At 41.1% G+C, this 24,258-nt stretch overlaps 1 protein-coding gene and 1 pseudogene across 1 annotated transcript in view; both read left to right on the top strand.

Annotated features, from left to right (window-relative positions):
• Positions 1–24,258, top strand: part of VWA3B (von Willebrand factor A domain containing 3B) — a 241,472-nt gene that overhangs the window by 131,753 nt on the left and 85,461 nt on the right. The window contains exons 13-14 of the mRNA XM_032255362.1: positions 8,916–9,014; positions 14,428–14,610. Of these exons, the coding sequence (XP_032111253.1) occupies positions 8,916–9,014; positions 14,428–14,610 (282 nt within the window). The remainder of the gene's footprint in view (positions 1–8,915; positions 9,015–14,427; positions 14,611–24,258) is intronic.
• Positions 770–2,109, top strand: LOC116534683 (annotated as a pseudogene).

Here is a 24,258-nt window from a genome sequence, read left to right on the forward strand (position 1 = left end):
ATAGACAGTAGTATTTTTTCTTGTTTCCAACCTCTATGACTTATTTCTTTACCTTATTGCAGTGGTTAGAACTTCCAGTACTATATTGAATAGGTATGTTGAGAGCAGACATACTTGCCTTTTTCCCAATCATAAAGGTCAAGCATTCAGTCTTTCACCATTAAATATGATTTTAGCGGCAAGCTTTTTGTACATGCTCTTTATGAGATGAAGGAAGTTTTATTCTATTCCTAGTGTACTTAATTTTTATATTGAATGAAGGTTGCATTTTGCCAGATTCTTTTCCATGCAAATTGATATGCTCATATAATTTTTTAAATTAACCTGTTGATATAGTGGATTTCGTTGATTAATTTTTGAATTCTGAAATAACTCTGAATACATAGAATTACACTTGATCATGATATATTATTCATTTTATATGTTGTTGGATTAAATTTGCTAGTATTTTTTGAGAAGTTTTGTGTCTAGTTTCATGAGATTTGTTGGTCTGCAGTCTTTTTGTGTGTGTGCAATCTTTGTCTGCTTTGTTTATCAGTGTAATAGTGAGTTTGGAAGTATTCCTTTCCCTTGTATTTTCTGGAGTGGCTTGTGGAAAACTTGTTTTAATTCTCCTTTTAGTGTTTGATAAAAATTCTCTAGTGCAACCAGGCGTGGTGGCTCATACCTGTAATCCTAGCACTTTGGGAGGCCAAGGCAGGTGGATCACCTGAGGTCAGGAGCTCAAGACCAGCCTGGACAACATGGCAAAATTCTGTCTCTACTAAACATGCTGGTTTTGGAGGTGGCCCAGATGCTGGTTTTGGAGGTGGCCCAGCATTTGTGTGAGGGCACAGTAAGGACCATGCTATGGATGGTACAGAAGGCTTGGTTAGTGGCCAGAAAGTCCTGAACTCTGGTGCACCAATCAAAAGTCCTGTTGGTCCTGAGACTTTGGACAGAATCATGAACATCATTGGATAGCCTGTTGATGAAAGAGGTTCCACCAAAATGAAATGGTTTGCTCCCATTTATGCTGAGGCTCCTGAGTTCATGGAAATGAGTGTTGAGCAAGAAATACAGGTGACTAGTATCAAAGTTGTGTATCTGCTACCTCCCTAGCCAAGAGTGGCAAAATTGGGCTTTTTGGTGGTATGGAGTTGACAAGATTGTATCCATCATGGAGTTAATCAACAATGTTGCTGAAATCCATGGTGCTTCCTCTGGGTTTGCTGGTGTTTTTGAGAGGATCTGTGAAGGCAATGACTTATATCATGAAATGACTGAGTCTGGTGTTGTCAACTTAAAAGATGTCACCTTCAAGGCAGTGCTGGTATACAGTCAAATGAATGAACCACCTGCTACTCATGGCCAGGTAGCTCTGACTGGATAGGCTGTGGCTGAATACTTCAGAGACCAAGAAGTTCAAGACGTACCCCCGTTTATTGATAGTATCTTTCACTTTACCTAGGCTGGCTCAAGGGTGTCTGCCTTATTGGGCAGAATCCCTTCTGCTGTGGGCTATCAGTCTACCCTGGCCACTGACATGGGTACTATGTGGGGAAAGAATTGCCATTACCAAAAAGGGATCTATCACCTCTGTACAGGCTGTGTGCCTGCTGATGACTTGACTGCCCTGCCCCTGCTACTTCCTTTGCTCATTTGGATGCCACCACTGTGCTGCCCCCTGCTGTCGCTGAGCTGGGCATCTATCTACATGTGGATCCTCTGGACTCCATCTCTCACATCATGGATCCCAACATGGTTGGCAATGAATTATGATGTTGCCCATGGGGTGCAAAATATTCCGCATGACTACAAATCCCTCCAGACATTATTGTCATCCTGGGTATGGATTAACTTTCTAAGAAAGACAAGGTGACTGTGTCTCAAATGTGGAAAATATAACATTTCTTGGCTCAGCCATTCCAGGTTACTGAATGGTCATCACAAGTCATATGGGGAAATCAGTACTCCTGAAGGAGACCATTAAAGGATTCCTGCAGAATTTGGTAGATGAACATGACCATCTCTCAGAACAGGCCTTCAGTGATGGAACCCATTGAAGAAGCTTTGACAAAAGCTGATTTGCTGGCTGAAGAGCATTTATTATGAGGGGTCCTTTTGGCAAACTAAACACTTGTCTGTTGTACTGTCCCTCTCCTTCTCCTAATCCAAACAGCTTCAGTTTTCTGTGTAAGCCACATGAGAGCCTTGACTGAAAACATGTTCTATCTAAAGAGTATTTAAGGTTTCCAGTAAAATGTATACCCCTCAGAAAAAAAAAAGAATGGTATATTGAAGATCCTAACGATAAGACTCTATTTTATCTGTTATAACTTCATCTATTTTATCTATTATAAAGTAGATAAAAATAGATTTTATCTGTTTTTCTTTTCATCTCCATCAAATTTTGCTTCATGTATTTTGAAGCTCTCTTGTTTGATGCATATACATTTAGGATTGTCTTCTTGGTGGATAGAGAATTTTATCATCATGTAATGTCCGTTTTTGTCCGTAGTCAATTTTCTTTGTGTTAAAGTCTACTTTATGTAATATTAATAGTTATTTCTGCTTTTTAAAAATAAATGTTTGCATAATATGTTTTTTCCTTTTACCTTCAACCTGTCTATGTTGTTATGCCTGAAGTAGGTTTTCTGTAGACAGCATAAATTGGGTCATGTTTTTGTTCACTCTTCAATCTCTGTCACATAATTGGTATGTGTAGGTCATTTATATGTAAAGTAATTTTCATATTTAAGGATTCTTTCATTTTATTTATTATTTTTGTGTATTTCCTCTGTTTCTCATTTTTCCCTTTTGTCTTGCCTTCCCATGGTTTATTTGAGCATATTTTGGTGTTTAATTTTGATTTATTTATACTGTTTTTGAGTGCATTGTTTTGTCTAATTTTCTTAATAGTGCTATATGTTTCCTTATATGTATATGTAACTTATCACAGCCTATTTGTGGTTTGCTGCTTCAAGTTAAGTGTACCAACCTTACTTCTACTTAGGTCCCTTTACACTCACCATTTAAAATATATAATCATCTGAAGTATTCCTTTGCATACATTATATGCTGTCTTAGATGGTGCTAAACTTCTGCGTCAGTCCTAAAACATAACTAAAGAAATTCGTGATGTTGAGGATTATCTATTATGCTTCCTTTTATATTTATGCATTCTATCGTTCTTTTTTCTGGAAGTCCAAGCTTTCTTTGTTTATTGTTCTCTTTCTATATGGAAAGCTTTCATGAACCATTCTTTAAGGGTAGGTCTCCCAGTAATAAATTCACGCAGTTTTCCTTCTCCTTCAACCCTGGAGGATATTTTCACCAGATATATAATTCATGGCTGGCAGCTATTTTCTTTCAGCACTTGAAAAATGTGGTGCCCCCTCCTCTGGTTTCTATAGTGTCAGATGAGAAACTGCTGTCCTTTGAATTGGTGCTCTTTTATAGGTAATGAGTTATTTCTCTTCAGCTTTTTAAGGATTTTTCTTTATTTTTAGTTTCAGAAATTTAAATACAATGTGTCTTAGTGTGGATTTCTTTGGTTTTATCCTATTTGGGATTTGCTTAGCTTCTTGAATTGTAGTTTCTCCATCTTTAACAAAATTTGGGGGTTTTTGTTTTCAACCATCATTTAATAAATGCTTTTTAAGCCCCACACTCTTTCCCCTCTTTCTTCTGAAAATCTAATGGTATGAATGTTATTAGCTCTTCTTCATTATTCTAGAGATTTCTGAGGCTCTGTTGGTACTGACATCAGTTGGTTGTTTTTCTCAATCGAATGTGATATTTCTGTTTCCTGGTATAATGAGTGATTTTTAAATTATATCCTAGACCACTCGGTTATTGTGTTAGAAGACCCTTTATTTCCCTTTACATCTGTTTATTCAGCAGTCACTGTGTTCGGGTGTAGCATGTTTGCTCTGGCTTACTTCTGTGGGCTTTAGTTCCAGTGACAGTTTTATTTCTTGAGCCATCTTGTGCTGCTGGGGCTCCCCCTCAATTACTGTTTGGTGCTGTCTGCAAGGGTGGAAGAAGGCATGTCCCTGGGCTGCCTACAGTTGAAGGGTGACCTTCTGGGATGGGGATGGGGAGCTGACGACAGACTAAAAATACAGGAAAAATAAGCCCTTAGCCTAGTAAGCACTCAGTAGATGTTGCTTTTTGATTATCATTACTATCATCATTTTCCTGACCACTCTCATCCTATGGGCTTTACAATTATGGGATTACTTGCTGAATTCTGAACAAGAAAGGAGTCTGGAGCATGCACCATCCTTTCTGTGGTTTCCTTTAATAGTCTTCCTGCTGTCTCCACTAGGAGATGTATTTAGCAACCCACCCAGCTAGAGTAAGACACATCCTACACTGGGCATAAACTTTTATAGCTTTTAGCACAGTGTTTGATAATCATTTTCTAGGCATTCAGCACCATCCTGTGAACCTCCTTCGAGGCACAGAATTTGGTCTGGTTTTGAAACTTATGTCCCACATCTATCAAAATGCCTGGCACATGGTACTTAGGAGCTTACTAAATATCTACTGAAATGAAAGGCTCCAGTGAAAGAGCTGTAGGTGAGAGCAGCTGGATGGGTCAGGGCATGGGGGTCCCCATCATGGCTGAGTCTGAGAAAGTCTTCATGAGAGGGTGTCCACGGTGTGGGTAATGTGACCGAGGCACCATCAGTCAGAATAACCTCCTAGGCTTTGACTTGAGAGATAGTGACTCCAGATGGCAGGTCTAGCAGAGAGAGCAGTGGCAGTGGTGGCAGATGGAGACTGATGCAGCTCCCAGTGTGGCAGTGGCAGTGGCAGTGAGCTCTGGTCCATCTCTTGTTGATACTGCCTGTGTGGAAAGCCATGGCGCCTGACACTCTGCAGTAGGACTGCAGCGGGACCCCCACCAGGCAGTCTTGCGAAGGGATTGGGGGCCTCATTCCTGGTGAGAGGTCCCAAGCCATGTTATCCTGTCCATTGGTGATGCTGTGAGCCATCCCAATGTCCTCTACCATAAATTCCTTCCTGTTTGAATCAACCATAGTTGCTTTTCTTACTTAAACTGAAGCTGGACTAATAATAATGGAACTGAGATGAGGGGGAGAGTGAAGGAGGCTTTTGGAGAATTCAAAGTCCTGTATCTCTACTGATGGTCCCTTCATAAAGATCATTTTTGCATATTAAGGAGAGTACATTCTAGTAAATTTATATTTATCTAGAAATCCACTCCTTTCTATATTAATGAAGTCCTTAAGACATTTTCTAATTTTTGTTTCATACGATTTGAGAGATTGCTAAAAATTTATCATTAATTTCTCTTGGCACACAATATGTATATTTTTATGTATTCTTTTTTATACATGAAGAGTTGCAGGACAGGCATGGGTTCATGTTTGTTATCCCAGCACTTTGGGAGGTCAAGGCGGGCAGATCACTTGAAGAGTTGTAGACCAGCCTGGCCAAGATGGTGAAACCCAAATAATTTTATGAGACCAACATCATTCTGATTCAAAAACCCGGCAGAGACTCAACAAGAAAAGAAAACTTCAGGCCAATATCCATGATGAACATAGACACAAAAATCTTTAATAAAATACTGGCAAGCCGATTGCAACAGCACATCAAAAAGCTTATCCACCACAATCAAGTAAGCTTCATCCCGGGGATGCAAGCCTGGGTCAACATACGCAAGTCTATAAACGTAATTCACCACATAAACAGAACCAAAGACAAAAACCACATGATTATCTCAATCGATGCAGAGAAGGCCTTTGACAAAATTCAACAGCCCTTTATGTTAAAAACCCTCAATAAGCTAGGTATTGACGGAACGTATCTCAAAATAATAAAAGCTATTTATGACAAACGAACAGCCAATATCATACTGAATGGGCAAAAACTGGAAGCATTCCCCTTGAAACCTGGCACTAGACACAAATGCCCTCTCTCACCACTCCTATTCAATATAGTACTGGAAGTTCTAGCCAGAGCAATCAGGCAAGAAAAAGAAATAAAGAGTATTCAAATAGGAAAGGAGGAAGTCAAATTGTCTCTATTTGCAGACGACATGATTGTATATCTAGAAGACCCCATCGTCTCAGCCAGAAATCTCCTGAAACTGATAAGCAATTTCAGCAAAGTCTCAGGATACAAAATCAACGTGCAAAAATCACAAGTATTCCTATACACCAATAACAGACTTAAAGAGAGCCAAATCAAGAACGAACTGCCTTTCACAATTGCCACAAAGAGAATAATATACCTAGGAATACAACTAACAAGGAACGTAAAGGACCTCTTCAAGGAGAACTACAAGCCACTGCTCAACGAAATAAGAGAGGACACAAACAGATGGAGAAACATTCCATGTTCATGGTTAGGAAGAATCAATGTTTTGAAAATGGCCATACTGCCCAAAGTAACTTACAGATTCAATGCTATCCCCATCAAGCTACCAATGACCTTATTCACAGAACTGGAAAAAAAACACCTTAAACTTCATATGGAAGCAGAAGAGAGCCCGCATAGCCAAGTCAATTCTAAGCAAAATGAACAAAGCGGGAGGCATCACACTACCGAACTTCAAACTATACTGCAAGGCTACAGTAATCAAAACAGCATGATACTGGTACCAAAACAGAGATATAGACCAATGGAACAGAACAGAGGTCTCGGAGGCAACACAACATATCTACAACCATCTGATCTTTGACAAACCAGACAAAAACACGCAATGGGGAAAGGATTCCCTGTTTAATAAATGGTGTCGGGAAAACTGGCTAGCCATGTGCAGAAAGCAGAAACTGGACCCTTCCTGACACCTTACACTAGAATTAACTACAGATGGATTAAAGACTTAAACATAAGACCTAACACCATAAAAACCCTAGAAGGAAATCTAGGCAAAACCATTCAGGACATAGGCGTAGGCAAGGACTTCATGACCAAAACACCGAAAGCATTGACAACAAAAGCCAAAATAGACAAATGGGACCTAATCGAACTCCAAAGCTTCTGCACAGCAAAAGAAACAATCATTAGAGTGAATTGGCAACCAACAGAATGGGAAAAAATTTTTGCAGTTTACCCATCTGACAAAGGGCTGATATCTAGAATTTACAAAGAATTAAAATAGATTTACAAGAAAAAAACAAACAAGCCCATTCAAAAGTGGGCAAAGGATATGAACAGATACTTTACAAAAGAAGACATACATGAGGCCAACAAACATATGAAAAAATGCTCATCATCACTGGTCATCAGAGAAATGCAAATCAAAAGTACATTGAGATACCATCTCATGCCAGTTAGAATGGCGATCATTAAAAAATCTAGAGACAACAGATGCTGGAGAGGATGTGGAGAAATAGGAACACTTTTACACTGTTGGTGGGAGTATAAATTAGTTCAACCATTGTGGAAGACAGTGTGGCGATTCCTCAGGGACCTAGAAATCGAAATTCCATTTGACCCAGCAATCCCATTACTGGGTATATATCCAAAGGATTATAAATCGTTCTACTATAAGGACACGTGCACACGAATGTTCATTGCAGCACTGTTTACAATAGCAAAGACCTGGAACCAACCCAAATGCCCATCGATGATAGACTGGACAGGGAAAATGTGGCACATATACACCATGGAATATTACGCAGCCATCAAAAACGATGAGTTTGTGTCCTTTGTAAGGACATGAATGAACCTGGAAACCATGATTCTCAGCAAACTGACAGAAGAGCAGAAGATCAAACACCACATGTTCTCACTCATAGAGGGGTGTTGAACAATGAGAACATGTGGACACAGGGAGGGGAGCACTACACACTGGGGTCTGTTGGGGGGGAAATAGGGGAGGGACAGTGGGGGGTGGGGAGTTGGGGAGAGATAGCAAGGGAAGAGATGCCAGATGTAGGTGATGGGGAGGGAGGCAGCAAATCACACTGCCACATGTTTACCTATGCAACAATCTTGCATGTTCTTCACATGTACCCCAAAACCTAAAATGCAATAAAATAAATAAATAGAAAAAAAATACAAAAATTAGCTGGGCGTGGTGGTGTACACCTGTAGTCGCAGATACTCAGGAGGCTGAGGCAGGAGAATTGCTTGAACCCAGGAGATGGAGGTTGCAGTGAGTTGAGACAGCCCCACTGCAATGGAGCCCTGAGACCCTGTTGCAAAAAAAAAAAAAAAAAAAAGAATTGCAGATGGTGTTACGATTGATGTTATGTGTAGGAGAAAGAATAGGCCATAACATATTCCTTTTTATTGATTCTGAATTTGACTCATATATGATGGTATAGCAGATATATGTCTGGTTATTCCCATCATAGGTAAAGCAGAACATTTAAAGTCCCTCATTCAATACTGTGCTTTTATATAAGACCTCATAATAGGTGGGTTCATGCACTTGAAAGTAGGTATATATTTCATCAGAACTTGTTAAGTAATGTTAGATATGTCTACATGTACATTGTTAGATTGCTAATGATACCACACTCACGTTTGCCAAATATTGGGTATCATGAATAAATCCTGGTTCGAAACCAATACGATGCCACAGTGTATTTAGGCTGCAAGTTTAAGCTCTGTTGACAGACGAGTGAGCAGTAACTGAGTTAGCATCTCACATAGAAACACAAACAAATAAAATTGCATTAAGATCTCCGTCATCAAGACAGGAAATCCACAGTCCTGGCTTCTAGCAGCCCTTAGACTGCCCGGATAGAGACTTCTTGGCACATCCTGGGATATGTTTCTTGGAATCATTGGGGTTAAATTGTTATCTCAATCTAATTTTAATTTATCTTTTATCTCACAAGTAGTTTTTCTTCTTTGTTTGGAAGCAGAAAATAAATACTTGCTGTGAGTTCTTTTTTGAGATTCAAAAAGGTGTCCTTGGTATGTCTCTCTTTTTTCCATAGATTGGAAGTTCCACAAACACCCTGAGTGCCCTGAAAACTGCTTTTGCTGATAAAGAAACACAGGCCATCTACCTTCTGACTGATGGGAGACCTGATCAGGTACTTATCAGAGCTGGGAACAAAGAGGGCCTCACTGATGCTCTGAAAGCAAATGCTGGAAACGGGTTTGGGAGACCTTTTCAGCTGCTACCAAAAAGCCGTGAGATACACTTCACTGGCTCAGGGACTCAGAGCTGAGATGAGCAAATACACTGAGAGATTCCTTTGTCTCTGGAAACTCTGAGAATTTATGAGACAGCAAATGTTGCCTGGTGAGTGTGACACACACCCCTGGCCCGGAGACCAGCCCCATGAAAGGAGGCATCTGCCTTCCACTGAAGACTGGTTTATATTTTATTACAAACAAAGAGCGAGGAGATTCTTTTTGATTTTTTTCTTCGTCTGGATACTGAATCTAAACATGTCATCGCATAATGTCCTTGGCTTTACTTAGAACTCATTTAAACAAAAAAATGGATTTCTCGCGAAATCTCCTTTGTTTTGTTTAGCCTGACTGGAAAATATTGGAAAAGTCTTAGAGGAGTCTGTTCATCTTCTTTTGAGCTTTGTGAATGAAAGACGAGTACTCGGGGCATTAAATAAATCGAAGGATTTTCAGGCCAGCATAGCGTAAATTAGCAGCTAGAGTGAATTAGTGTCAACTCGTGTCCTTCCTTGTGAGATGTTTGCCTATGCAGACTGCTAGGCAAATATTCTAAAATACCCCGTGGCAAAAAGTTCAGGGATTAAAGTTCAGAGAGTAAGCATCTGGATTTTACTACAGCTTTAGATTTATGGCAGAAAGGGAGTGTGTAAAGTGAAAATTTATTTTAAATTATTTTTTTCTATCAACTTTAGTGTGTTTTCTCTTTGGAAGCAGTTCATCATGTCTGTCTTCTATTCCATGTGTGGTGCCAGGGTCTAAGGCTACAAAGATGAATAATAGCTCATCCCTGCCTTTGACACGCTTGTTCTTTGGGGAGTGTGCTAGATGTATACAGTTTAATACAATACGGGGAACAGGGTTGACTGTGCTATGTCTAGGAGCACAGAGTGATGGATTTTGCTGTAGAGATGGAGAGAAGGCCAGGCAGGTTCCCGCAAGGCGGGGAAATTTGAGCTGTGTCTGGAAAGAGAAGAAGGAATTTTCGCAGCAGAGGACACTGTTGCTGTCCTGGGCAGAAGGGACACAGAGGTGTGGAAGTATGGTCGGGGGGGAGCTCAGAGAAATAAGCTGAGGGCAGGGACAACGGAAGAAGATCAGGGTGGAGGCAAAAATGTTGGGTTGGGGGAGACTGAAAGTTTTTGAATGCCACATTAGAAGGGTGGTGTCAGCACAGAGAGGAACTCTCGGAGGAGTGGGTCATCCTACCCATCTGATCTCAGAAACGTGCCTCAGTTGTGCCAGGGAAAGGCTGGCACTGCTGCAGCCTGCCACCAGGTCTTTGATGAAAGCTGGAAAGGACCAGCCTTAGGCAGGAGCAGCAAGAATGGGAGGAGGGGACTGACTCCAGACGTGAGCCGCCAGAAGCAGCATCAACAGGACCCAGTGGCCAGTTTGGAAGCAGTGAGCGGGAGGTGAGGAGAAGATAGGAACATGGCAGAAAGGAGTCAGAATGACTGACTTCTGGTTTACAATGATTATGATATTAACTGATTGAAATACAAATTTCAAGCAGAGGCAAGTAGCCTTGGGGGAGGCTCATGGAGGAAACTGTTTGTGAGCCTGTAGTACATGGATGTCCAGAAGCCCCTAGAAATATGGAGCTGAAGTTTGGGACCATGTAAGCTGAAGATTCCAACTTGAGAGACATCTAGGCAGCTCAAGGTGTATTTTTCTTTTTAATATACTCTTACTGATTTTCAAAATTGTTTACATGATGGTCAAGTTGGAAAACATAGATAAGCATTAAAAAGGAGAAAATTTGGTTGGGTGGGGTGGCTCGCTCCTGTAATCTCAGCTCTTTGGTAGGCTGAGGCAGGAGGATTGCTTGAACTTAGGAGTTCGAGACCAGCCTGGACAACATATTGAGACCCTGTCTCGACAAAAAATTTTAAAATTAGCTGGGCATGGTGGTATGCACCTGTAGTCCTAGCTACTCAGAAGGCTGAAGTAGGAGGATCGTTTGAACCCTGGAGTTTGAGGATGCAGTGAGCTATGATAGCACTACTGCACTCTAGCCTGGGCAACAGAGTGAGTCCCTGTCTCTAAGAAAAAAAGAAAAAGGGAGGAAATTTAAATTACTCATAATTGAATTTTGTGTTCTTTTTTTCCCCATCTAACCTATCACATGCATTTTTCCAAGTCATGAAAAATTCTTCAGGAGCATCCTTCTCAAAGACTGCATCACATTCTGTTATGTGAATTTAATGAAACTTCAGCCTTAAAGCCATTTTTGTTTAATTTTTGAATAGTAATGCATTCACATTGTACAAACCACAAAGGCAGAAAAGCATAGGTAGAGAAAATTCTCCCTCTCATCCCTTTCACCAGCTAGGAGGCAACTGATGTAACTAGATTTTTTGTATCCACTTTCAGAGATGGTTTGTATTATGCAGCAAAAAATGTATTCATATATATTTCCTCTTTTTTACAAAAGTAAATGTTAGCATATTATATACATGACTGTACACCTTTATTCATCAAACATATACCTTGGAGATGGCTTCGTATCGTTTCATAAAGAACCTCCTCATTCCCTTCTAGGTCCCGTCGCATGGCTATCCCATTACTTATTTAGCTAGTCTCCTACAGATGCACATTCAGATTGTTTTCAATCTTTCTGTTTTACACAGTCTTGCCAAAGGAGCTCTGTGCATATATTGTTCTGCATGTGAGTGAGTATATCTGTAGTGTAAATTCTGAGAAGTGGACTCAGCTGCAAGGTCCATGTTTTGATCAATACTGCTAAATAGCAACCCCCAAAGAGGATGTCATATGCAACACCCCTGCAAGCAGTGCATTGAGAAGAATTCTTGATCTACAGTCCAGTATGGACTTCCGGGGCTCTGGAATCTCCCAATAACATATACAAAATACACTCAAACTTTTTTTTCGGGAGAGAAGATCAATATATTTCACCAGATTCTGAGGGTCCACTCAAAGATGGAGAACCAATGATATGGATAATAGCTGGAGTCAGGCCTGGCACTGTGGCTCACGCCTGTAATCCTAGCACTTTGGGAGGCTGAGGCAGGAGGATCACTTGAGGTCAGGAGTTCTAAACCAGCCTGGCCAACATGGTGAAACCCAATCTCTACTAAAAATGCAAAAAAATTAGCCAGGCATGGCGGTGGGTACCTGTAATCCCAGCTATTCAGGAGGCTGAGGAGGCAGGAGAACCGCTTGAACCTGGGAGGTAAAGGTTGCAGTGAGTTGAGATCCCACCAATGTACTCCAGCCTGGATGATAGAGTGAGACTCCATCTCAAAAAAAAAAAAAAAAAAAAAAAAAAAGCTGGAGTCAGAAATGTACAAATTACCCAAAACATAATTTAGAAGCTTTTGAGGACTTCCAAATTCAACACTGCCTTTTTGACACATGCAGTCTACTTATTTTTGCATTATTCCTTGGATTCTCTCCAAAAGGCAAATTGATATTTGATATTCATGTTCTATGTAGAAGATTGAGAGGTACCACTCAATTTCTATTTGCTTTTGAATTTTCACTGGCTTTATAGGAACTGAATGTGTAAGGATAAGGGAAGTATTATGTCAAATATTCAGCAGAATTTTCTCCTTGAAAGAATAGACACAGATGTTATATGGACACTAGCTTCCTGCTTGCTTATTAAATGTCTGGGGAAGGATTATAAAGGGATACAGTCTTTAAAATTAAGCAGGTCAAAGGGGTTCTAGAAGTATTAGTCTTCATTGAAATGGAATCATGTACGCATTGGATAAGTGTCCTTTGCTGGGCATCCATAGTGTAAACTGTCAGGGTCTTTGCTAGGAACAGCCCCATGCAGCTTTAACTGCGGTCATTTTGGGAATTCTTTGAAGTTAGGGGCTCGCCTGGACTGGAATCAAGAAAATGGACATGATGAAGGCATTTGCACCATCCTAAATAAAACTAATGGCTAAAGTCTTAGCATGAAGTATGTTAGGGCAGGAGATGGGGAAGGTGCAGGGTGATCAACCTGTGCATGCACAAACAGACCTCCTTCCAGCAGAGAGGAGACAGAATCTCTGCCCTTCTTGCTACTCCAGCTGATGTGTGTGGATGAAGGTAGCCCTGGCTGCACAGCTGTTTCGACTCGGAGCAAAGGGAACTGGGGAAAGTGGCTCAGGGTGCTGCTTGGCATTATCCTAGGCTGACAGCAGCGCCTGGCAAATGAAAGGTACTCAACAAGTATTTGTGGAATGCCTTCCAAGGAACGTCATCTCATTTACTCCTCACAGCAACCCTATAAGGAGGGTGTATTAGTTCTGAGGCACAGATGAGGAAACTCACATTAGACAGGACATCCCCAAGGTCATTCAGATGGGCAGTGCTGGATGAGCTTCAAGCCCAGGTCTCTAACTGGAGCTATTTCCATCAATCCTTACAGCTGAAGACAGTGTGAGTGGGAGAGAGACTCATGTGTATCATTGTAAGCCCCATCCCTGCATCCAGTCTCAGGTGATCCCATCATGCTAAATTGGCATGATGTTCAAGTGCCCCAGGATGGTGCTGGGGAGCTGGGCAGAGAGTGGGAGTGCCCCTCAACGACAGAGGGAGCTCCATCCCTGCAATGGGAAATAGCCATTCCTGTCCTTCTGCCCCCTCCCCGCTGATGAGTCCTTTTGCTGATTTATATCCTCAGACCTTTGAAAAGCAGAATCAGAAAGTTGAAACAAACCTCTTGCCACCACAGACTGACTAACCATGCCCCTTTCCAGCACTCATTTCAGCAGCTCTTCTGACCTCTGGAGTGGTGGGCCCACTCCCTGACTACCTTCTATGTACAGTGAAGAAGGCTCTCTCAGCTCTGGAACTCCTCAATCCATTCCTCACAGAGCCTCCCTGCTTTCTTCAGTTTCTCAGATGAATGCACAGCACATAGGAAGACCTTAAATAAAACATCTCTTCCTTCACTCTCTGTGGGAAATGAGTTGACCATAGCATGTTGGAAGCTGGAAATTGCTCTTTTTTAGCCCAGCACTTTAAATGCATGGACTCTAAGTTCAGGTGCACCTAAAGTTGAGTGACTTGGTTAGCCAAATCTTTCTCCTAGCTTCTTCGTCCCACCTAACTGAGAGACCTGAGAGCCAAGGACCATGTCTTAGGGATCATTGTACTCTCACTATCTGGCAGTCGTTTTTGTTGTTGTTGTTGATTGAATTGAATTGACATGTTTATAAGAAGCCATTCACCACTGTGTAAGGAATTACTATTTGAGTATCTATAGTAAATACTGAGGATTTTCATATTCTTTTCTATCTCTTCTCTTTCCATCTCCCTCCCGCCTCTCCCCAAAACTTACCGTTTCAGCCACCTGAAATGGTTATAGACCAGGTCAAAGTTTTTCAGGAAATTCCTATTTATACCATCTCCTTCAATTATAATGATGAGATTGCAAACAGATTTTTGAAAGAGATTGCTGCTTTGACTGGAGGAGAGTTCCATTTTTATAATTTTGGTTGCAAGGATCCCACTCCTCCAGAGGCTGTTCAGGTAAGAACTTGGTGGGCTAAGAAGGGAATGTTCATTTATTTGAGCATTACAGGCTGGAGGTCCCTGGATAATACCTCCGTTGGGAAAATAGCAACCATAAAAATAACTAAGTCAAACAAATGAATCACTTAACAATGAGTGTACCAGTGTTTCTCAGTATAGTCCAAAGACCACCCAAGCTAGGGCACCTGAGCAGATTCCTGCATCCCATTTCAGAGATACTAAAGCAAGATGTAAGCACAGAGGCCCAGGAATTATGAATCAATGCATATATTTTGTTTTCCTCTAAATTTTTTATTATGGAAAGTTTCAAACACACACGAAAGTTGAGGCATATATGGACCCCATGTACCTATAATTTAAATTCAACAATTATCAACATTTTGCCAAACGTAAGGAATCTGTGTTTTTAACAAGATACTCAGGGGTCTATATATGAAATTTGTTAATCACTGCTATGCACAGATATTTGTAGAAAACTAAACAATGTCAGATGTAGGTGGTTAGTTGCTTGCTGACCTCTCAGACTATATAACCATTTGACTACCTGATAAAGCAATTTATTCTAATAGGCTAATGAGAGAAAGAAAATATAATTCTGTTCTCCCATACTCCAAACTTGGCCTGTGCATATGCATTTCAAGGATGCCCTTCTAGGGTATGCGATTTTTGTCTTATGTTCTGAGGAGTGACTTTAAATTCAGATTCAAGGGGTAGCAGGACAAGTCAGAATACTGATCAGGGCTTCATGTGAGTGAACTACCTGAGACTGGAAGGACCAGTGCTTTAAGCCACAGAGGGCTGGGAAGAGTGCTTCCATTAGTGAGGATTGAAAACTTCATAATCCTTTAGGTTGGGCATTGGATAAAGTACACAGGAAGGTCCTGCCTCAGTAGTGGGAGCAACCAAACACTCCGGATCCACCTAGAAAATCTTAAATGTAAGGCCCAAAAGGATCAAACTGTTTCCAACTAACTTAACTGCATCCCAGAACAAACCCCAAGAATAATTAAAAGAAAACAAAAATATTCACCACCTAACAAAGTAAAATCAACTATTCATACAATTGAATTGTACAAGGCATGCAAAAAAGCAGGAAAATACAGATCCATAATGAGGAGGAAAAGCAAACCGAAGACTTAAAATAGACCCAGAACCCAATGTTACTATTAGAGCATTAAAACAGTCATTTTAACTGTGGGGGAGACATGAAAGGTACAAGTAAGACACAAATTAAACTTCTAGCAATGAAAAATGCATGGAATGGGAGGAGCAGCAGATCAGACACTGCATAACACAAGACTAGTGAATTGAAAGGTGGCAATAGAAACTATCCAAAATGTAACACAGAAGAAAGAGAACTCAAATTAAAAAAAAATAAAAAGAAACAAACAAAACCAAAAAACAGAGCATGAGTGAGTCATGGAAAAATCCAAACCACCTAATAAACACATAACTGAAGCAACAGTGGCCAAAAATTTTCCAAATTGGATTACAACTGTAAACCCACAGATCCAAAAGAACCGCAATGAATCCCAAGCACAAGAAACATGAAGAAAACCAGACAAAGGCAAAGTCAAACTTTCCAGAAGCAGTTACAAAGAGAACATCTTAAAATAACAGAAAGAAGACACATTGTGCACAGAGGAACAATAACAAAGATGACAGCAGGTATCTCATCAGAAATAATGCAAGTGAGGAGACAGTGGAGAAACATGTTTAAAATACTGAGGGACTGTCCACAGAGTGTCTGGGCACAGTGAAAATATCTCTCAAAGAGGAAGATAAAATAGACTTTTTAAGATACACAAAAACAGCCAGGTGCAGTGGCTCACACTTGTAATTCCAGCACTTTGGGAGGTTGAGGTGGGCAGATTGCTTGAGCTCAAGAATACAAGACCAGGCCGGGCGCGGTGGCTCAAGCCTGTAATCCCAGCACTTTGGGAGGCCGAGGTGGGTGGATCACGAGGTCAAGAGATCGAGACCATCCTGGTCAACATGGTGAAACCCCGTCTCTACTAAAATTACAAAAAATTAGCTGGGCATGGTGGCGTGTGCCTGTAATCCCAGCTACTCAGGAGGCTGAGGCAGGAGAATTGCCTGAACCCAGGAGGCGGAGGTTGCGGTGAGCGGAGATGGCGCCATTGCACTCCAGCCTGGGGAAAAAGAGCGAAAATCCCTCTCACAAAAAAAAAAAAAAAAAAAAAAAAAGAATACAAGACCAGCCTGGGCAACATGGCAAGACCTCATCCCTACAAAAATGTATATATAAATTAGCTGGGCATACTGGTTTGCACCTGTAGTTCCAGCTGCTTTGTGGGGCTGAAGCAGGAGGATCACTTGAGCCCAGGAGGCCGAGGCTACAGTGAGCCGAGATCCCACCACTGCACTGCAGCCTGGTTGACAGAGTGAGACCCAGTCTCGTAAAAAAAAAAAAAAAAATAGGCAAAAACTAAAAGAATTAGTCACCAACCAACCTGCAGTAACAGAAATATTGAAGGGAGTACTTTAGACAGAAGGAAGATCTTACCAGATGGAAATAGGAATCTATGCTAAGGAATAAAAAGCATAGGTAAAGATGATGCTAACGGCATAGGTTAATATGTAAAAAAAATTTCTTATTGAATAATTATAAGAAAAATTATAAGAGGGACTTCCAGTTCCAGCAAAGATAGAGTACTGCCATCCCTTGTAAGTCCTCCATCTCAAAACCAGAAAGCCCTGGTAATAACTCCAAAAGAGGAAAAAGGATTCATTGTCCTGCCATTCTTCAACCATTGTGGAAGTCAGTGTGGCGATTCCTCAAGAATCTAAAACCAGAAATATCATTTGACCCAGAAATCCAAATCCCATTACTGGGTATATACCCAAAGGAATAGAAATCATTCTAATATAAAGACACAGGCACACATATGTTCAATGCAGCACTATTCACAATAGCAAAGACATGGAACCAACCCAAATGCCCATCAGTGATAGACTGGATAAAGAAAATGTGAGACATATACACCATAGAATACTATGCAGCCATAAAAAGGAATGAGATCATGTCCTTTGCAGGGACATGGATGAAGCTGGAAGCCATTATCCTCAGCAAACTAACACAGGAACAGAAAACCAAACACCGCATGTTCTCACTTATAAATGGGAGCTGAACAATGAGAACACATAAACACAGGGAGGAGAGCAACACACACTGGGGCCTGTTGGGGGAAGGGGGCAAAGGGAGGGAGGGCATCAAAACAAATAGCTAATGCATGTGGGGTTTAATACTTAGGTGAGAGGTTGATAGGTACAGCAAACCACCGTGGCATACATTTACCTATGTAACAAACCTGCATGTTCTGCACATGTATCCTGGAACTTAAAGTGGAAAAAAAAAAAAAAAAAAAAAACTTCATTGTCATGTCATTCTTCAAGTTCTAAGGTCCCTTAACAATGAGTCCTTGGGACTTTATTTCTATTCACATATCCCAGACAGGGCACTGCAGAAGCTTCTTCAACCTGGGATGTCCAACAAGCACTGATAAAAAAAAATGCTCCAGGAAAGCCCCAGCCAAATGACTGAAAAGAGCACGGCTTAACAACAGAAAACGTTTTTTGGCAATACCTGTTCTGCTCCAGTCATATGCCATGGAAACAAACTGTATCCCACCCCCTGGGATTTCAGTGGTGCCAAACAGGGAGCTAATCTTTCACCCAGTCTCTTGCTTCATGGAAACAAGTGACTGTGCTCTGATCTCCCTGCCTTGTGGAATAGTAGAGCTGACCAGGGAGCTGAGCTTCCATCCCTACATGGTGGAAGCAGAGAGCAATGTTCTGATTTCCCTGCTGAGGCTCTGTCAGTGAGACTTAGTGGAAAGCTCATTCTCCTTCTGGAAGCGGTGCTGCTTACATTCTCTGAGAGGGTAATATCAGAGGGAAGCTGATCTCTCATCCCTGTGCGGACAGGAGCAGCAGTGATGAGTCCCCCACCAGGGTAGTGTCCATGGCACCCAGTGTCAAGCCGACCTTCCACTCCTATCAGGCAGCACCGCAACCTAACCAGGCAATGTGAGCCAGCCTAGTCACTGTTGTGCTTTGCCACAGTCCTCGTGTCAGCAGGACTCAGCATGGAACTGGGCCTCTACAAACCGCCAGCATCAGTGAACATGAAAAAGGAAGCAAGGTGGGGAAAGGCCACACTCCGCTTTCCCCCTATCCCTGGTGTTAGTGAGGCTTGATGGGGAGCCTCACTTTCACACTCACACTACAGCATGAGACCAAAGGAGAAAGTGTGAAACAGGACTAGCCCCTACGGTGGTCCTCCCCATAATGTCAGCAGGACCCAGTGGAGGACTGAGGCTCCACTTCATTCAGCGTTGACGAGACTGAAGGACGCAGCACTAGGTGGACTACTCAGTACCCTATCAACCTCCTACTCTTAAGAGCTCTGTCTATGAACAAGTTGAAAAATATTATCCCACAAAAAGACAGCTGAACTCTTTTTTTTTTTTTTGAGACGGAGTTTCGCTCTTGTTACCCAGGCTGGAGTGCAATGGCGCGATCTCGGCTCACCGCAACCTCCGCCTCCTGGGTTCAGGCAATTCTCCTGCCCCAGCCTCCTGAGTCGCTGGGATTACAGGCATGCGCCACCATGTCCAGCTAATTTTTTGTATTTTTAGTAGAGACGGGGTTTCACCATGTTGACCAGGATGGTCTCGATCTCTTGACCTCGTGATCCACCCGCCTCGGCCTGCCACAGTGCTGGGATTACAGGCTTGAGCCACCGCGCCCAGCCTGAACTCTTAATCCTGCCACTCTGACAGCTCACCTTGACAAAAATAGCTGGGAAAACCCACCAGATACATGGTTGTACCCAAATGAAAGTGAAGTTTATCTGTAACAGTCCCCATACATATAAGAAGTACACCAGAGGAGGATGTGTACTTGGATAGGTGGGCAGAGCTTGCTAAAGGGATACAGCTACCAGTGGTCCATCTGGGAAGCCTCATTGTTTCTGCAGGCCTGAGACTCTCCCCTCCTGCAGAGACACATCAAAGTGTGTGGGAAGAACAGGCAGGAGAGGCCCAGCTAGAACCAGTGGCCCATTCCAGAAAACTGTCCCTGTGGGCCAAGGGCTCTCCTACCCCACCCAGAGACACAGGAACACCTAGAGGACAGCAGGGGAGGCGCCAAGAGACACCTGGAAGCCTGACAGAGGGAAACCCCTCCTGTCTCTTCAGGCAGCAGCAGCAGGGACCAGTAGGAGCGAGCCAGGATGGCACCAGATTAACAAAGAAGACCAAAATAATACCAAAAGCTTCTGAAAATCAAACTGCCATTGGAGCAGAAACCCACAAAAGTAGGACAAATCTCACATGCTAAATTTAAGCAGGGCAACTACCAAGTAAAATAAAATATTTCAAATAGTACCCAAAATCTCACACAATTGAAAATGCCTAGAATCCAGTAAAAAACTTACCCATCACACAAAGAGCCAAGAAAGCCACCGTCTGAATGAGAAATGACAATCAGTGCCAACACTGAGATGAATCATATGTTGGAATTATCTGACAAGGATATTAAAGACGCTGTCATAAAAATGCTTCTACAATCAAGTACAAATTCTCTTGAAATGAATGAACAAATAGACAATCTCAGAATATAAGTAGGAATTATAAAAAAAAATTCCAAGTGGAACTTTCAGAACTGAAAACTACAAGAATAGAAATTTTTAAAACCTCAGCAAATAGGTTCAATAGTGAAGTGGAGATGACAGGATAATATCAGTGAACTTGAGGTCAGAATAATAAAATTCAGTCACTCTAAACAACAGAGAGAAAATAGACCCAAAAATAAATAAATAGAGCCAAGGGGATCTGTGAGACAATGAGAAAACATCCAGCATTAGTATCATCAGAGTCCACCAAAGAGAGAAGGAAAATGGGACCAAAAGAAAGTGATAAAGTAAAAGCTGAAACCTTCCCAAAGTTGGTGAAATATACAAGTATACAGATCCAATAATCTGAGTAAACTCCAAACAGGATAAGCCCAAAGAAATCCATGCCAAGAGATGTCATAGTTAAACACCCAGAAATTAAAGACAAAGAAAAAATGGACAAAAATGTTACAAATTCAATAGCAGATTTGACAACAGGCTTTTTGTATAAGACCAAAGAAGCCAGGAGAAAAGTGGCACAGTGTTCTTCAAGTATGAAAGGAAAGAACCATTAACCACAAATTTTATTATTTTATTTTATTTTTAGAGACAGAGTTTTATTCTGTCACCCAAGCTGGAGTGCCGTGGCATAATCTTGGCTCACTGAAGCCTTAAACTCTTAGGCTCCTGTCATTCTCCTGCCTCAGCCTTCCAAGTAGCTAGGACTACAGGTGTGTACCACCATGCCTGGCTAATTTTTTTACTGGTAGAGACAGAGTCTCACTATGGTGTCCAGGTTTGTCTTGAACTCCTGGCCTCAAGCAGTCCTCCTGCCTCAGCCTCCCAAAGTGCTGAGATTACAGGTATTAGTAACCCAAAACTTCACAAAACTATCCTTAAAGGATGAAGGGGAAATAAAAATATTATCAGATAAATAAAAACTGAAAGAACTTGTTGTTAGAAAAACTTAATTTTATTGATTGGCTATAGGAGGTTTTTCAAGCAAATTATAAAAGAAATAATTGTAGCATCAGAAAACCTACAGCCAATATCATACTGAATGGGTAAAAGCTGGAATAATTCCCTTTGAAATCAGGCACTAGACAAGGATGCCCTCTCTCACCACTCCTATTTAATATAGTATTGGAAGTTCTAGCCAGAGAAACCAGGCAAGGAAAAGAAATAATGGATATTCAATTAGGAAAGGAGGACATCAAACTGTCTCTATTTGCAGATGACATGATTGTATATTTAGAAGACCCCATCATCTCAGCCCAAAATCTTCTCAAACTGATAAGCAACTTCAGCAAAGTCTCAGGATACAAAATCAATATGCAGAAATCACAAACATTCCTATATAACAATAACAGACAAACAGATAACCAAATCAAGAGTGAACTCCCATTCATAATTGCTACAAAGAGAATAAAATACCTAGGAATACAACTAACAAAGGATGTAAAGGACCTTTTCAAGGAGAGCTACAAACCACTGCTCAAGGAAATAAGAGAGGACACAAACAGATGGAAAAACATTCCATGCTCATGGTTAGGAAGAATCAATATCATGAAAATGGCCATACTGCCCAAAGTCATTTATAGATTCAACACTATCCCCATCAAGCTACCAATGACCTTCTTCACAGAACTGGAAAAAACCACTTTAACCTTCATATGGATGGAATCACAAGAGAGCCCACATAGCCAAGACAGTCCTAAGCAAAAAGAACAAAGCTGGAGGCATCACCCTACCTGACTTCAAACTATTCTACAAGGCTACAGTAATCAAAACAGCATGGTACTGGTACCAAAACAGGGACATAGACCAACTGAACAGAACAGAGGCCTCTGAAGCAATACCACACATCTACAATCATATGATCTTTGACAAACCTGACAAAAATAAGCAATGGGGAAAGGACTCCATGTTTAATAAATGGTGTTGGGAAAACCAGCTAGCAATGTACAGAAAGCAGAAACTGGACCCCTTCCTGTCACCTTACACTAAAATTAACTCCAGATGGATTAAAGATTTAAACATAAAACCTAACAGCATAAAAACACTAGAAGAAAATGTAGGCAAAACTATCCAGGACATAGGCATAGGCAAGGACTTCATGACTAAAACACCAAAAGCAATGGCAACAAAAGCCAACATAGACAAATGGGATCTAATTAAAATTCAGAGTTTCTGTACAGCAAAAGAAACCATCATTAGAGTGAACTGAACTGGCAACCAACAGAATGGGAAAAAATTTTTGCAATCTACCCATCTGACAAAGGGCTAATAACCAGAATCTACAAAGAACTAAAACAGATATACAAGAAAAAACAACCAACCCCATTCAAAAGAGGGCAAAGGACATGAACAGACACTTTTCAAAAGAAGACATATATGAGGTCAACGAACATATGAAAAAATGCTGATCATCACTGGTCATCAGAGAAATGCAAATCAAAACCACATTGAGATACCATCTCATACCAGTGAGAATGGCGATCATTAAAAAATCTGGAGGCAACATGCTGGAGAAGATGTGGAGAAATAGGAACACTTTTACACTGTTGGTGGGAGTGTAAATTAGTTCAACCATTGTGGAAGACAGTGTGGTGATTTCTCAAGGATCTATAAATAGAAATTCCATTTGACCCAGCAATCCCATTACTGGGTATATACCCAAAGAACTATAAATTGTTCTACTGTAAAGACACGTGCACACATACATTCATTGCAGCCCTGTGTACTATAGCAAAGACCTGGAACCAACCCAAATGCCCACCAATGATAGACTGGACAAAGAAAAGATGGCACATATACACCATGGAATGCTACACAGCCATAAAAAATGATGAGTTTGTGTCCTTTGTAGGACTTGGATGAATCTGGAAACCATCATTCTCAGCAAACTGACACAAGAACAGAAAACCAAACAGAACATGTTCTCACTCATAGGCGGGTGTTGAACCATAAGAACACATGGACTCAGGAAGAGGAGTATCACACACTGGGGGCAGTTGGTGGGGGGGGGCTAGGGGAGGGACAGCAGGGGGTGGGAAGGGTGGGGAGGGATAACATGGGGAGAAATGCCAGATATAGTATGCACCTATGAAACAACCCTGCATGACCTGCACATGTACCCCAGAAAGTAAAATAAAATAAAAAAGAAGAGCAGAAATATGGAAAGATATAATAGATCTATCCTTTTCTTTGTGAGATTTACAAATCATATTTTTAATGATTGAAACAAAAGTTATAACATCACCTAACACTGAAGACAATAATATTTAAAGTTGGAGAAGTTAAAGGGGCCTAAATGGAAGTGATGTTTACATATTTCCATTGAAGGAGTAAAATGTTGATGCTGGAGACTGTTCTAAGTCACATATATATGCTGCCTCACTGACAGAATTTATTACAAAAACCATACAAAGGGCTACACTCAAAAACTCTGTAAATAATTTTTTTTAAAAGTTTAACCCAAAGGAAGGCAAGGAACGAGAAACAGAGGAATGAGACCAGAGAAAACAAATCATAAAATACTGGAAGTAAGTGCTAACATGCCAGTAATTACTTTTTAAATTAATGGTCTAATTACACCAATCAAAAGACAGATACTGGAAGAGTAAATTAAAGAAAAAAAGAACACAACCAAACTATATGTTGCTTTCAAGAAACTCACTTCAGGTTCTACATAGGTAGTTTCAGCTAAAAAGATTTGTTGAAATATATCATGCAAAAATCACCAACAGAATATTAGTAAAATGAATCCATCAATATATTACAAATTATACACTACGATCAAGGGGGATTTATTCCATATATACAAGAATATTCTTTTTATGTAATCCCAGCTACTTTTTGAGATGGAGTCTCCCTCTGTCACCCAGGCTGGAGTGCAGTGGTGCTATCTCAGCTCACTGCAACCTCTGCCTCCAGGATTCAAGTGATTCTTCTGCCTCAGTCTCCTGGGTAGCTGGGATTACATAGGCATCAGTCACCATGCCCAG

This window comes from Sapajus apella, unplaced genomic scaffold, assembly GCF_009761245.1.
Source record: "Sapajus apella isolate SASKATOON/1434 unplaced genomic scaffold, GSC_monkey_1.0 scaffold89, whole genome shotgun sequence".
NCBI classification, from domain to species: domain Eukaryota; kingdom Metazoa; phylum Chordata; class Mammalia; order Primates; family Cebidae; genus Sapajus; species Sapajus apella.